General features: G+C 38.8%; 1 protein-coding gene across 2 annotated transcripts in view; it reads right to left on the bottom strand.

Annotated features, from left to right (window-relative positions):
* Nucleotides 1-1,071: 1,071 nt before the first annotated feature.
* mia3 (MIA SH3 domain ER export factor 3) overlaps nucleotides 1,072-16,110 on the bottom strand; it is a 46,950-nt gene continuing 31,911 nt past the window's right edge. The window contains exons 10-28 of one of the 2 annotated variants that reach the window (XM_061987084.2): nucleotides 15,970-16,047; nucleotides 15,774-15,884; nucleotides 15,624-15,695; nucleotides 15,432-15,536; nucleotides 12,244-12,366; nucleotides 12,077-12,164; nucleotides 11,949-12,001; nucleotides 11,785-11,875; nucleotides 11,561-11,699; nucleotides 9,238-9,400; nucleotides 9,111-9,146; nucleotides 8,969-9,036; nucleotides 7,829-7,914; nucleotides 5,942-6,055; nucleotides 5,567-5,629; nucleotides 5,455-5,501; nucleotides 3,561-3,632; nucleotides 1,788-2,190; nucleotides 1,072-1,713 (exon numbers count right to left, since the gene is read on the bottom strand). In XM_061987084.2, coding sequence (XP_061843068.1) covers nucleotides 1,532-1,713; nucleotides 1,788-2,190; nucleotides 3,561-3,632; nucleotides 5,455-5,501; nucleotides 5,567-5,629; nucleotides 5,942-6,055; nucleotides 7,829-7,914; nucleotides 8,969-9,036; nucleotides 9,111-9,146; nucleotides 9,238-9,400; nucleotides 11,561-11,699; nucleotides 11,785-11,875; nucleotides 11,949-12,001; nucleotides 12,077-12,164; nucleotides 12,244-12,366; nucleotides 15,432-15,536; nucleotides 15,624-15,695; nucleotides 15,774-15,884; nucleotides 15,970-16,047 — 2,094 coding nt within the window. In that variant the 3' untranslated portion in view covers nucleotides 1,072-1,531. The remainder of the gene's footprint in view (nucleotides 1,714-1,787; nucleotides 2,191-3,560; nucleotides 3,633-5,454; nucleotides 5,502-5,566; nucleotides 5,630-5,941; nucleotides 6,056-7,828; nucleotides 7,915-8,968; nucleotides 9,037-9,110; nucleotides 9,147-9,237; nucleotides 9,401-11,560; nucleotides 11,700-11,784; nucleotides 11,876-11,948; nucleotides 12,002-12,076; nucleotides 12,165-12,243; nucleotides 12,367-15,431; nucleotides 15,537-15,623; nucleotides 15,696-15,773; nucleotides 15,885-15,969; nucleotides 16,048-16,110) is intronic. The other variant, XM_061987085.2, reaches the window with a different exon arrangement.

Raw genomic sequence — 16,110 nt, 5'->3', positions numbered from 1 at the left:
TGCATCGAGTCATTTTGTGGGTTTTTGTTCAGCAGTGGCAGTACTCATGCTTGGCTATGTATATTCATTGTAGATGATAGCTCTGTACATTGACTCCTAAATACATTCATGGTTTATTTTTATCGGATTGTCCCTTTAAGGAGAACTGCACTTTTTGGAATTTTGCCTATCATTCACAATCCTTTCTGTGAGACGAGCACACACGTTTTAACGTTTTAATTTTTTTTTAATGCATTCTAACTCGTAAATAAACGCTAGCAAAAGTAACAATGGAGTCAATGAGAGTTGCTCTATTTTGCCTATAAAGCGCTCTAAAAACCTCCATCATCGCTGTAATGTAACAGACACATTCATAACATGTAATAATTACGAATTTTGCTCATTTTAAGCATACAGCGGCGTATTAATTTCATTCCAACATTCACTTTTCAACAACACCACTAATCATGGCAGACTTCATGCGAGACAAAGACTACTTTGGGAAAAATTATCCAGAACCTTCTATTTTTTAGCCTGAATATAATGGGGGTGATTTACAAGTTTTAGAAGATGATTAATAAGCAGATCCAGCAAGTAGCAGTATTGCTAAGTGCTAAACAACAAATTCAAACATAATGTCAAAGTTGACCAACTTCTTGGTTTATGTCCACAACCTTCTACTATCCTGGTGAGAGGCATGATTTATAGACTAGAATTAATTTTCACCAACTCCGAGGCGATGCAGCAGCTCAATATGTCAATATAGCATCATAAGCTGGTTAGCTCTCTGTGATCACATGGCCTCTAAAAATATTTTGTCTTCGTTAGCACTTAGAATAACAATATCGCTAATACTTGGTTACTATTCAGTGTAAATGGAGTGCTGGTGGCAGTTTTTGGATGTTTTTAAAAGGGCTTTATAGGCGGAATAGTGTATTTCCAGTAGCCGCACTTTGTGGATTAGAATGCATAATAAAAAGAAAGATGTGTTCTTGTCTTGTACAGGGATTGTGAATCCAAAAAAATACTTGCTTTTTCTGCAGTGCGGTAAAATCAGTCTTGTAGGTGAATTGTATTCAAGTTAAGACCAAGAGTTTTTGTATTGTTTATTCTTAAAAAAGGTTCTAGCAACATAGTAAAATAAGTTATACATCTGGCCATCAAATGAACACATTTGCTTTACAATCAGCTCCAGAGAAAGTTTGCTTTGAAAAAAATGGTTAATCCTGAAATGTTGAGCTCAATCTCCTTTTCCCCCTTTTAAAAAATTTCCACAGGAAATGTCATTTAAAAAAACCCTCTTAAAAATCATTGTTATATATTTTTTTTGAAGAACGCAAATTACTGCGCACATTATTGCACAATAAAGTGTTTTAAAAAAGTGGCAACTCCCTCAGCTCTTAAGTATATAGAATTTCCCACATGATCTTTATGACGCTTTAATGTAAGGACCATTTTTTTTTATAAATATCTTTTCTGTTTTTATTTCATGGAATATAGATTTCACCTTTGTGGGGAGTGTTCAAGTTCACTGCCAAAGTTGGCTGCATTTTTAAGGCTCGACCATGGCTGACCTTGCTGAGTCCTCCGGCTTTGGGGGCGGGTCCTGACCGGCGCGAGCCCCCGGGTGACCAGGGTGTGGCAGGTCCATCGGTGGCCGCATGTGGTTGCGCGGTCCTGGGAAGCGCATCTCAGGAGGGAAAGGTGGGCGAGGTCCCATGACTCCACGAGGACCTGTGTTAAAGAGACAGTACAGCAGTGAGAGTTTTGCATTCGGTTACAGCAAAAACAACAGGGATATACAGTACCGTGCAGCAGGGGCATTGGCCCAAAATGAGGAGGCAGAGGCGGACGGAAGTGTGGAGGCGGAGGACCTCGAAGGTCCATGGCATGGCCAGGACCGGGCCTGGGGTGGAATGTGTGTCCGTTGGCAGGACGAGGTCCAAACTCTCCTCCCATGGGTCCTGGCAGAGGCATACCTGGGTGCCCGTTGGCTGGCAACGGGGGTCCAGGAGGAGGGAGAGGCACATTTGGAGGAGGGCCGTGGTGTCCCGGGGCTGGATGGTAGAGAGGCGGTCTTGGAGGTCTGTAGGGCCCGCCGGGTGGCAGGCGGCCGTGAAGTCCTGGAGGGAAAAGTGGATCATGGAGTCCTGAACCAGGTGGCGGCCCGGGCGAGTCTCTGATGGGTGATGCTAGGAAAGACCCAGGGCCCTGAAAAATGGAACAGGGTTAGCGGTTGTGCATCAACATGTGGTAGAAAAGGGGTGTCCAAAGTAAGACCCTGGGTCCGCTTCTAGTATTTTAGCACTCACCATATTGTAAAGATAAAATTGGTCATTATTTGGGTTGGGAAATAAAACGAGATCAATATAGTACAATATAAACGATAATAAAAAATGCGTTTGATAACATTTTTTTTTTTTTTTTTGCCAGAAGAAAGCAAAGGTTGCAAAGCAAGGTTGGTTGCATGAACAAAGGCACTAGCAGGAAGTGATCAGTGGGAGTGACACGCTAACAGCCAATCAGGTAACAGTATCAACTATCACGTCTGGTTGCACCATCTTGCTGTCTCGCGCTTGATTCTTTGCGTGGAGTGAGAAGAGAAAGTCAAAATGAAGAAATTGTGGATAAAAGAGGAAAAGTCAACTCGACAGTATGGCACTTTTTTTTTTTTAAACGGACCGGTGTCCGACCAAGGCGCTAGTTATCAGTAATACCACACCACCTTAGCAGCGCTCATCTTTGAGCACAGCTGGCACTAAACCTGCAGAAAATAGTTCTTCTCTGGTTTCTCTATGTTAACAATTTCACACTTTGCACTCTTTTGTTACACTTTATTAAGCATTTCTTACATATTCCTTATTTTTGCACCTTCATTTTAAGAGTTCAATGTGATTTTACAATTGTGTTTACATTGAGGGTTTTCCATGCTTGTGTTGACATCTCCTTTCTTTTCTGCCTTGATAGATGAGGGGATTATAATCAGAGAAGGTTTGAAATAAAAATGTTGACATGTCATATTTTCCTCCTGATCCTTATTTTCAATGGGTCATAAAAATATTACTATTATCGATATCGACCGATATAAAACACATTATACTGTTTTATTCCTCATTGCCCAACCCTAATCATTATTTGATATTACATTCATTCACTTTGTCAGCTGCAACAAAGCCAAGATAGTGTTTAAGCATATATTGACCTACATTTGATTTGATCCTTTAATTAGGGGAAAACGTTTGGACACCCCTGCGGTAAAGTATTTGGATCCACAACAGTATTTCCTCTAATTGTGGCAACCCTTATTTTAGGATACACCGTTGTCCCAATAAAATAGAATAAAAAGAACGATGCCACAGCTAGGTCACTTAACCCACTAACCACAAACCAGGATCATTTGGAAAGAAATCCATGCACAAGATTAATTGCACACCTCCACACCTTCATATAAAAAACACATGAGCCCTGCAGCAGTAAGGTGTTAAGACAACCAAGCCCATTAGGATGCGGTATATTCCGGTGTGGTTAGGGGGGCACCTTCACACCGAGCACAGAGACCCACAGACAGTCTCTTTACTCACTGGCTCTGGACCCTCATTGGAGGCCTCCACCTGAGTCTCGCCTTTTATCTGTGCCTCAACTGCTTGCGGTGGCTTCATAGCAAGTACATGTAATACAAAAGGTAGTGAAGCTACTGTAGGCACAATGCAACACATTCCACTGAACGGTCAATTCTAAAAGAAGCATATCAGAGTGATTATTTTCACGATTTAGAACATTAGTGTCAGGCAATCAGAGCCAAATGTGTGTCACTCCAGCCATCTTTACCTTGTTGAGACAAGAGCATTCAGTATGTCAACATGTAAAAGCAAACAAGAGACAGTCAAAGCTAAAATGGACATATTTGTATACTACTTTGCTACTATCCTTTAGTGTGTTGCTGCTATACAAAGTATTGCAGGGTTATTTTGTCCATTAACCCTTGTGCAAATTTTAAAGGCTGGAATATACTTTTGCCTCGCGTAGCTTGCGTCCCCACCGAAGGCGTCTTGTTTGATTTATAGATGGCGTTAGACTTGTACCGGTAATTCTCGTCCAAAACACTAAGGGGCAGTGTCTCCAGAAGGAGCAACTGCAGCTGCTATTGACGAGATACTGTTTCCTTCTTGTGGACATCTTTGTCTACACCAGACCAATCATGCACAATCATCAGTTTACTTTTAATGGACATTTTACTTATAAACCAGAGGAAAATACCTTTGTGAAGATGGCAAAGGACGCTATTATTATTTGCAACGCCATTCGGGACATGGGACAAAAGAGAGCGGCCGTGTAATTGTGAATAAAACTGTTAAATAACTATTGTAAATTAACGAGTTCACAAAAGTTTGTCAATCTAACGTGGCTGAAAGACTGACGGAGAATGAGGGGGGTTGTGTGTGAGAAAAAGACGTGTGTGCACAAGAAAGATTGTGTCGGAATTGAACCACAAGACTGGCAATAAAAGTTAAGTGTCGTACATTGTGACTTTTTCTGGACGCAATGACAACACATTCAGTTATTTTTAGAGTGCGCAGAGATATTAAGTACACAATATCAGTTTTCACACACATGTTTAGTCACCGTTTTATTTCATACAATAATTTTTGTGCATGTTAAGCACAAAGTCTGCTTGCCTGTGTTTAGGGACCTTACTCGGCAATACTGACCAAATGCAGCTCTGCGTTTACGGCGACGCGAACCTCAGATTTTTGGGAGGTGCACGCAAACCTCGCGGGAAAGTACGCGGGGGGAAGGGGGACGACGGCGTCATGCAGTGAGAGAAATGCTGGCTGTTTTTTTGCAGCTCTGTTGATAACTCAATGATGACAACCTTCTTTTTATACGTATACTTTACGGAGTTTAAGTTCAGGGAACACAATAACAAACCGGCCACTGCCGTTCACATAACCGACTAGCAACCGGAGCCCGCGCATAGAGCAATGCATGCTGGGAGTTACCGTAAATACACTAAAAGAGTGTACCATAATAATGCGCAATGCAAAAACAGAACATTTACACTGTGAGAGTGAGTAGATGTACCTAATGTGACCAGTGAATGTTTATATTGTTTATTAAGTTTATTTTCGACTGTGACTGAATAAAAAATAACTGATGCTAGTCTTCAAGACATATTTAGCAGTGTACAATTTCCAAAAAATAAATTCTGCTACTTTTAGAGGGTGGCCGTTTGCAGATAGACTCAAAAATAGAAATGTGATTGTGGAGCAAAATTTGCACCAAAACATATCCAACATTATGTAGACCACAAGGAAGTATTTGAGATGTAGATTAAAATGATCACAGGTCCGCTTTAAAAATTCACCAATAGTTCTATTATGAACTGATTCAACCCCTTCATTGTAGGAACTGCAGCGCGATAACACAAGTGAATGGATTAAAGATCACTTTTGTGAGTATTGGAATGGCACTTACAGAGCATTCCGCGTTGGCTGGTGACGAGCTTCGTGGACCTGACATGTCTAATAAGAAAAAAAGAGGATTCTTCAGCAGCGGTAACCCTGCAGAGCTAAGCAAACAGTCTTACCCATCCCAGAGATGTGCTTGACGTCAGGATAACGACTGTGTGGGTCAGATGGAGGGCGGGGACCTGAGGGGTATCAAGAACCAGATGCTGAATAATGAATAAATAATGGATTCAGGCAGTACCAAACACACAACTGGACTCTACATGTAAACAATATACATCATTACACAAAGTCGTTAAATTGTCAGCCACAAAACCAAATACTATGAAGCAAGAAGATGAAGAAGAAAAAATCTATCAGGGGTGAGAAGAAGAACAAAACCATGACAAAACCAAGAGTGAAAAGGATTGAAGAGGAAAAAAAGTGACACAGTTTGAAGTAGAAGAATGACGAGGAGGGTCATGAACTCTGATGAAGGAATCCACTGGACTCACCATACGGGTCAATTCTTCGACCCACTGGGGCTGAGGGAGGGCGTCTGGGACCCTCGATCATTAATGGCGGGGATGGCGCCCCCCCACTCACTGGGGAGGGCCCGTATGAATCGCCTGTTGTGATCAAAAAATTGTGGAGACCTCCTTAAGCTCATGTTTTAACTTAAAACACGCCCACAACTAAGTTATCAGACATATTTCCCTTCTGTCACCATCCATAGTTGGCATTCCATTGTCATCTGTTGATTTGGTATCATCATGCTGTATTTGATCAAATTGAGTGATTTGAATGAAACTTTGAAACTCAGGGTTTCCTCTACATAGAATTGATCATGGCGGCTCACCACGGCAAAATAAAAGCCACCGCGTCTTAAAAATTGGGATTTTTTTACGTGGAAACAAATTAAAGATCGGAGAAGTCTCTCGAAACTTGAACATTTTTTCAGTACAATGTTCAAAAGGCCGCAACAATTGAAATATAGAGCAAAACTATGTAAAAAAAATATATACGTTAATACTAATTAATAACAGATTTGTTTTTAAATGTATGCATCATTTTGTTTTAGCCTTTTTTAAAGAAAATATATGAATCATGGCAAATTATATGACAACGTTATATTGACCATGGCCCCACCGCCAAAGATAAGTTGGCAATCTGGGAGAAACCCTAAAACTATTAATATTTTGACTGAACATATATACTGTAACAATCGTATATAGTGTGTACCATATAGGGGTGTAACAATCGATAGATCGATTTCTATGACTAGTATATCAATTCGTGCTGGGCATGTTTGCCTCCAGAAGATAAATATCAATCCTAGATCGTTTTAAAAAGGAATCAATTTGATCAATACTAGAAAAAGGAAAACATTGAATTTAAGAACGGCAGACTTACTATGAAGTTTAAAATTTTTAAGTACGTTAAACGTTAAGTCTATTTGCCCATCTGTGGCATCATCAAAACAAAAATGGCGCATACCTACAGTAGTCGGGAAAGGTCATTACAAACGCCACAAGACAATATTATTTATTACAACACAAAAACTTTCAGCTACAGCACGTTTGCAAAAGCCACGACAGAGACAAACGACAACACAATATTAAAGCTGCAACACAACTATAAGCCATAAAAAACGCATCCGACACAACAGAAGTGACAGCGGAGCAAGTTATGGTGACACATGACTTACGGAACACAACAACTGATTGTCAAGGAAAAGTTATTTTCTCAGAAAGAAAGAAATTCAAGAGATGGATCAAAGATGCTATGAAAATTAGGAAGCGAGGGGCCAACACCATCAACAGGGATGAGGGGCATACATGCTTCCGCACAGCCGGGACGCTGTCCTTCATTGGCTACACCAGGGCAGATACTGTATGGTCTGGTCGGGGAACTTTATTTAGCAGGTAAATCTACTGTTAAAATGTTGGTTACTGTAGTCCTATAGAACAGTACTTGAATGATGAAAATGTGAGCAGAAAAGGTTTCCTCTTGGTAATTCAACCTAAAGCGTTGGTTGCACTTTATTCAAATAAGATGTGAAAGCATTAGTCATTATTGTTGTTTACTTGCTTGTTTGTAGCCATAATTCATTTATACATAATTCCCTTACAAGAAATAAAAGGAACAGAGGACACTTCATCTGCAGTGTCCAGGATTTATTTCTCAGTCACTCTGGTTGATTTTTTATTTTTTTTTGCTAAAAATTTACTGAATCGAATTCAACTCACTACATCGTTTCAGATTGTATCGTTCTAAATGAATAATATTGTCCCTGAATTGTATTGGCAACCACAAATTCTGAATCTAATCGTTACACCCCTAGTACCCGGTAAACCATCATGATTATTCAGGTAGACAGTAGGGTGTGTGTGTGTGATTACCTTGACTAACACCAGCAGCTTGTCCCGAATTGGGCCTGAAGAGAGGTGCACGGCGCTCATTCAGCTGAGAGGTCAGCTCTGCCAACCTGTGAAGGCAGAAGCAAAACAATAAATAAATAAATCTACTTCCATTAACTTGATTTCCTAAAAATGTTACAAATTGATTCTTGGACAGTCCATCTAGGAATTCGCAATGTCGCCAATTCTAGCAAATTCAACCAATCCCCGTGAAAGCCTGACAACTTTGTCCAATACCAGTGTCCCCCGCGCGTTTTGCCAATCAGCGTCAAGTAAATTTGTCTATGCGGCATGCCATGTCATCTCAAAGCGTTTGTTTTTTGTGGAAATGAAGCAGAAACAACATATAAAAATATAACAACTCTTCATTGCTCAAACAGCACAACTGTCGTCCTCCCGCATAGCCCAAACCTGCTCCTGGTTTACAGCGCTAAGCCTTCTGGGAAATGAAGTATATAAACATTTAGCAACACACCGGCGTCCTCACTTCTTAGTTAACGTATATTTATATACTTATTTATTCAGGGTAAGACAATTAGGAACAGATTTTCATTTGCAACCCTGACCTAGCAGAGAGGTAGCATATACATGACAGAAATGTTGACGTGTGATGACAATCTCTTACGGTCTTATTTCCCAACAAAAATTACCGCTATATGTCGCTCACTATACACACAGAATGTCTGTAACTTGTGGACAACAAAGCAGACAGCGAACAATAATGAAGCCTATCATGTTTCTTTCTGCAACTATAATCATGACTCTTATTAGTTATAACTAATAAAAATAGTACAGTTATTTGACAATGAGCTCTGAGTAAGGGTTTTACTGCCATCTACTGTCTAGTTTCAAGTTGGTGTGTTATAAACGAGTATCATACCAATACAGTATTTGTTTTCCCATTTTTGTTGAAATTCTATTCTTTTTTTCAGATTGATTACTAAAATATGGATACTTAAGTAATAAAAATCATAAGTTGATTTAATGTTATCGGGAAAAAATTTAAACTTTCGCCACAACTAACTCTAACCCAATAGCTGTAGGAAGGGGAGAGAAAGAAAGAACGGGAACAATTACAATACTTTACAAAACTTAATACTCGTACGGTCAATTTTTACTTACTTTTCACGCAGTTTTGATGACTCATGTTTCTCTTGATTCAAAGCTCGCTCTGCATTACGAGCGTTCACCTACGAAAATAAGTTACAATTTATACTGTTTATATTTACATGCTACATTCCTGAGCAGATTGTATGCAACATACCCAATTAGAATGAGTTTTATTCTCCTGTTCTTTTATCTAAAACAAAAGGAGAAGAGACATTTAAGAGAGGGTTTGCGATTAAATATTTTTGCTAGTTTTAGCTTCAACAAACAACATAAAAAACTACCTGCTCCTTATAGACCACCTCCGTCTTCTTCATCTGCTCCTCCATTTCATTAATACGCTGACGCAAGACCTTCACCTGCTCCTCGGCCTCCACAGCTTTTCCTCCCACCTCAGACAGCATGCTCTCTTTGCTGCGACGCTCCAGCTCCTCCTTGGTCAGCCTCCTGTGACATCACAACAAAACACTGGCATAAGTTGCAGCACTGATGGCAAATTTCCATTATTTCCAAGGACACCAATTAACTCAACAAATTGACACTATGTGGCTGTTAATAACAAGAAAACAAACTATGGTTGAGATTAGGGCTGCAGCAATTAGTCGACATTGTCCACAATAAAATTTGTCGCCGACAATTATAATTGTCGACAATAGTCATGACGTCATCACTCGTGTTTTTCTGGACGGAAATGAGTCACTCACAAAAACATCGCCAGAAAAGTGTAAGAACATTTCCTCTTATTCTTGTTAAAAACATGAATACCTTGCTCATTTTGCAAAGCGGAACTTGTTTTTAATGGCAGTACACCTGTGATACGCCAGCATTTGCAGCGGAGACATGATGTTGGATATTTGGAGGGAGGATGCGGACTCTGCCTCGGTAAGTGTATTGCTAGCTTCTACCCTGCTAGCTAGCTAACAAGTGTGAGACAATGTTGTCTGGCTAAAATGATAGTTTAACTTATTTTTCAAAGTCAGCCAGCTAAACTTTGTCCACATCATTTCAAGTACGTTTTTTTAAGCATCGTTGATTTGCAATGCCGTAAAGCAAGCAAGCGCGCACCCACACCCACACACGTATCATAAGATTAAACATACAATTTAATAAATAGCCAACATTTTAAGATTAAACATACAATTTAATAAATAGCCAACATTTTAAGAATTAATCAAATATATCATTCTACACATTGAGTCCTAAAACTGCTGAGAGTTAATCAATATACCAGTGTGCAGCTTTTTAAACATCACAAAATGCTTTTCTTTTTGAGGAAGTTATATTTTATAATTTGTTTGTTTTCATTGCTACTATGTTAACTGTTTTTTTAATATGTAAACAAGGTTATTTTTGTTTTTTTAGCACTACATTTTTGTAACAGCTGAATGAGCAGCACAGTTAGAGTATGATAAATATTTATGAATGAATTAGTCATCTTTGTTGTTCCTAAGCACATGCCTGAAATAACTTAAGCTGCATTTAGAAGTCGATGGAAAATTTTTGAGCCAATAAATATGTGTACGCTTTATTATCCGATTAGTCAGCTAATCCTTCAGATAATCGTTGACTAATCGACTATCAAAATAATCGTTAGTTGCAGCCCTAGTTGAGATGAGTATAGCAGCATGAATGACATGGAAAGAACACAACAAATGCTTGTTCATCAATAGACTGCATTGTTGAAAGCTCCAGCCTTTAAATACAATATCACTGAAGAAATAAGCGGTAGAAAATGGATGGATGGATGGATAGTCGGGTTGTGGTGGTTCAGTATGAATGACTTGGGTACAATAACCACACTTAAAAAAAGGGTAATCCACAAAAAATACTACACCTAACATATACGCAATCTTTTTGTGAACTTTTCGATTTACCAACTTTTGGATTGGGTCAAATTTGCAAGTTTGCAAACTATGTCTCTGTGTACGAACACTTAATTAATTCCGGATTTTTGTGGAGTTCTTATCGTTTGAGGGCACCACAAACTTCTTGTTGTTTTGTCTTGTTAATAAAGAAAAAGTTGATCAATCACCCACTTGATATAAAGTATTGTGTTCAAAGTGTACAAATATGGACTTGTCGAGCCTTGAACCCATTATCCATACTTACATAGTTTTTTATGGAGAAATTTGCTTCACTATTCAAACTTTTTGATTCACGAACCCTGTTCAAGAACCAATAAAGTTCGTAAATCAAGGTTCCACTGTAGGCTCAAATAGGAGACATTGCTTACTTGATGAAAAAAGCCCCACACCCCAAAAAAGACGCCCCGCAATGCGTCCATTAACACAGGAAATAGGTAGCAGTACCTTACTAGGACATATGCTACAATAGATGTCTTTACCACGGCACAAACCAGCTAAAAAGCAGACATGGCTCCAAGTAAAGGTGTCGTTTCAGGAAAAAAGTGGTGTGAAAACTGCACCTTGCGCTCAATAAATATTCTATATTCTCTACAATTGAGTAAATTAATGCTCTCGGACAATATAAAAAGGAAATACGCTTTTTTACAGAATTGTGCGACTATATCTTTGGGATTATTTCCATGTTAAATGTAACAAAGTATTTATTTCACGTGGACTGCAATGAAAGCATGAAGTAACTTACTGCTGCAGAGTATTCTCTTTCTGTTGGTACATTTCCACCATTATTTCATTCTTCTGCTGCAGGATCTTCAACTGGTTTTCCACGTGGCTCTTCTCGCTTTTGAGGGTTGCTATGGCGTGTTCCAGTTCCTGGTGTTTTTCTGTGGCACAACGAGGACCAAATTATATGACAAACTGTCCTATAACACTTTGCCACGACATTCCCGTTCTCTATGATCCACACACCTTCCAGAGCGTTCCTGGATTTTTCCTCGTGAAGCAGTTTGGACATGAAGCGGTCTCGTTCCTCTTCAATGACTGTGAGTGTGGTTTGGACCTGGATACATGATTATGAGAACAACATGAAGACTACTGATCACTCAGAACTATGTTGAGTTATACTCCATTACCCTGGAAACATCCATCATCTGTTTGATCCTGTTCTTTACCGCAGTCTTCTTATCTGTGCAAAACACACAAATATATGGTCAAGAACTGTCCGAATCACTTGGCGTACTACTTCCTTGGCTGCGCTTACCAGATGCTAGGACGCCATTCACTAACATGTTGCTGTCACTTTTTTGCAACTCACAAGCATCGAGATCTGCCAGGAGTTCGGACAAAACCTGCCAGGAGATAATTTGTTGCAATGCTGTGTTGATTGTCAAAACCTCACCACAAGCAAGTGTGTAAGAAAGTACTGACCTCCACGTTGTGATCTTTGAGCACTACAGAGTCCTCCAGCTCTTTTTGGGCCTTTTGATAGACTTTAATCTGTTCGCTGAGTGTGGCATGTTTGTCCTCCCAATCTTTTATGGTAACTTTCAGCTGGAAAAAGAATAACAAAAGAAAACTTATGAGCAAAAACACTCACGAGTGCAGACTTCCAACAGGGCTGAAACTTGGGGTGCCCAAAAAAACAAGTATCAGGTTATAACGGCCTGTGTCTAAAGTACCTGATAAGCGCTCCGATACAAGCAGTTCTGCAACCAGTTAACGTCTAAATGTCCTCGAATGACACAAAGTTGGTCTTTTATTTCAGTCAAGTCATTTACAAAAGGTAAACATGATAGGCTACAGGCTACTAAGAGCTAACCGCTACACAACAGCTAAGCACATATACACGCCCCTTATTTGAACAATATTACAGTCTAAAACAGCAATTTAAGTATTGAACAATTACCGTTACATATTACTTCCACATACAAGTCTCCAAGGCAGAAGTGTTTTAGAAAGTATCCAGTAACAAATGTGTCCTCATCCTTCAACTTACTGCATCATGAGCTTAACTTGAATTATTGTGGTCACTAGGTGTCGTCAAAAAAAAATTACCACTCCACTTCCAAACTAAAAGGCAGCATAGGACCATTGCAAACAATTTAAAGGGTTTCCCCCAGATTGGCAAAATACCTGTGATGGTAGGGGCGTGGCTAGGGGCGGGGTCAATATGACATCTTATCATTTGCATAATATGCGATGCTGTACATATTTTCTTTAAAAAGGCTTAAACATTTTTTTACACACATTTAAAAACAAAGCTTTGTTATTTTTAATTTGTATTGTTCATTATTTCTTTATATTATAGAGTTTTGCTGTATTTTTCAATTGTAAGTGCCTATTGTACTTTGTTGAACATTTTTCAAGAGTCTAGAGACTTCTCCAATACTTGTAGTGACTTTTTCATTGACTAGCAACAAATCCAGCATCTTTTTCTAGTGTTATTGGAGACTGTACTGGAGTTTATAGACTCTTTACTTGTGTCGCTTGGTGTCTGGGACAAACAGCGAGCGCGACAGCGATCCTGACGTCACACTTTCTTCGCGCTGCTTCTCCAGCCTTTCTCTCTTTAATATTTGCACATTTTGTAAGTCGCTGTCTGTTGATCTATCCTGGTTATTTAAAAAAATATGTCTACACCGCAGATATGCTACATCCACTCTAGAAAATCCCGTGTGTTGCTTACGTCATCACAACATTTGGTTTTGGCAGTGCTGTTTCAGAGAGCAAAGTCTTTTTTCGGCGGCTAAATTTTTGGTGCAACATTTAGCAACAGTGCAGAAATAATAGGTTATATACACATACATATATATATATATATATATATATATATATATATATATATATACACACAGTATATATACATTCAAACTATAGCGACTTGCTGGTGTTAATGTTTAGATTCATTCGTTATTGATGAAAACTTTTTAAAAGAGTCTCAAACTTTGACTTCTTCTCGACGCTACAGTACATTACTTTGATTTGGGGGTTTTTCCAATTACATTTAGGGAAACCCTGATTATATTAAATACGTGAGTGTTTTTTTTTTTAACCATCTATTGTTCCCGGGAGTATTTTCACTTGATCAAGCCTTTTCTAACATTCCACCTTACAGATTTTTTTTTTTTTTTTTAAATATTGGCCCATACACAAGTCTTAAAATGTCACTTCTTATACCATAGGTATGGTATATGCAGTTACATTTGTTTTATCAAGACATACCTAATATGGCTTACATGCCATCTTTAAAAAAATCAATGAGTCTACAAGATCTAGCAAACTTAATTGCCAAAAGTATCATTTCCTCTTCATCCAACAGAACAAATAATTTAATTCAACATCAAATATCATAAATAGGGATGTAACGATATGAAATGTTCATATGATAGGTATTATTGGTGAATGTGCTCAAAAGTACACACACACACACACACACACACACACACACACACACACACACACACACACACACACACACACACACACACACACACACACACACACTATTTCAAATAACTAAAATAAATATACACAAAGTTAGAAAAGCCAGTATTTTGCATGGTTTGTGTTTTTTATGCTTTACTGATAGTGTTTTAGTCTTAGTATTTTATCTGTTTTAATGGCTAAGCTTTTAGTATTTTAAATATTGGTTTGGACTGTAGCAATTTAAAGATTTAAAGCGCGTAACAAATTTCTCAGTTGGTAGAGCGACCACGCCAGCAACTTGAGGTTTCTTGGTTCGATTCCAGCCTCTGCCATCCTAGTCACTGCCGTTGTGTCAGTTCAAGTTAAAGTACCAATGATTGTCACACACACACTAGGTGTGGCGAAATGTGTCCTTGGGCAAGACATTACCTTTGTTCCCAGAGCCACCAACAGTGGTTTAAATGTAGCTTAAATGTAGATCATGGGTTTCACTATGTAAAGCGCTATGTAAATGTAAGTAACTAATAATTTTTATTTGTGGTGGGCGTTTTGGTATCCAACTCTGTTCAGTGGTCCTTCAACGCACGTAAGAACATCTGCGTCTCATATTCCTCCGGGTATATAACGATAAAAGCTTATAGATTCAATGTACTCAACTAAATATATTAGTTACTCAGACACTATGTTTATTTAAGTTTAGATTGGGGTATGTGTTTTTTTTAAATGGAGAAATATCTTAATGTCTCTTGTTTTCATGTTAGCATTTAAGTTAGCAAGCTGGCGCCAGTCATTGAGTTTATCAAAGTGCAGTTATCCATCACGGTTTATCAATCATTTTAGTTCAAATTGGTAACACTAACCGTCAGGAGTTTCATCATTATTACTGTTTATCGTTACATCCATAATCTAAACATTTAATTTGGTGAGATCTAATTTCCATTGCACAGCACTAGCACATCCGTTTTGGGCTTCCATTTCAAAATAGCCTCACAGGAAATAGAAAACAATAAAGCATTGAACAAATCAGTCAGAACAAGATGCTAACACATTTCTCTGCTAAGAGGCGAATGGGTAACAGGAGAGTAACGTGCAGTGAAAATGTGACGTAACTCATGATGAACCAAAATGGACTAAAAAATCAACTAACTCCCAAAAAATTGTAAAATGGGTTTAAAGCAACACCGTCTTACATTTTTATTTTCTTCTTTCAGGGCTGCATGCTCCCTCTCAAGGCATTTGTGCTGAGCATTCCGTGCATCTTCCCGGATCTTGGCCTCATCCAAGAGAACAGCAGTCTGTGGCAAATGTGTTCCATGTGTGAGATGCGTTGAAATTGAATCTCACAGGATTGCGCAATCAAAAGACGGTGTAACTATTTGTACCTTAGCTAAGGCTTCCTGGACTTTCTTCCTGCTCAGCTGTAGCTTCTCATTTGACTTCTCCAATTTTTGTATCTATTTAAAGACACCAGTGTGCATGGTGAGACAGACGACACGTTGATATTACAACACTGGTAATCATAATTTACTAACCCGGTCTCCAATTTGTATTGACTTTTGCTTTTCTTCTTCGAGTAGTTTTTCGTACGTCTTCTTTTCCTCCGCTATGTGCTCATTTAGTTTTTCTGCCTCCAAAACCTGGCTCTATGTAAAGTACATAAAAGCAAATGTGGTTAACAGTAAGATACATTTATTGCCAATATGTAACAGAAGATCTTAAGAGTGTTACCTCCAACTGCCGCATCTTTTTCACTGCACAGTTCACAGTCTCTGCAGACTCTTTTTTACTTTCTTTCAGTTGTTCAGTCTACGAAAAGAAGTATGCAGACAGAAAAACTGTAAACAAAAGAAAGCATTTCATTGATGCATG

This window comes from Nerophis lumbriciformis, linkage group LG26, assembly GCF_033978685.3.
Source record: "Nerophis lumbriciformis linkage group LG26, RoL_Nlum_v2.1, whole genome shotgun sequence".
Classification (NCBI taxonomy): Eukaryota; Metazoa; Chordata; class Actinopteri; order Syngnathiformes; family Syngnathidae; genus Nerophis; species Nerophis lumbriciformis.
The sequence above is the reverse complement of the archived record's forward strand: the minus strand, read 5'-3'. Positions and strand labels throughout refer to the sequence as shown.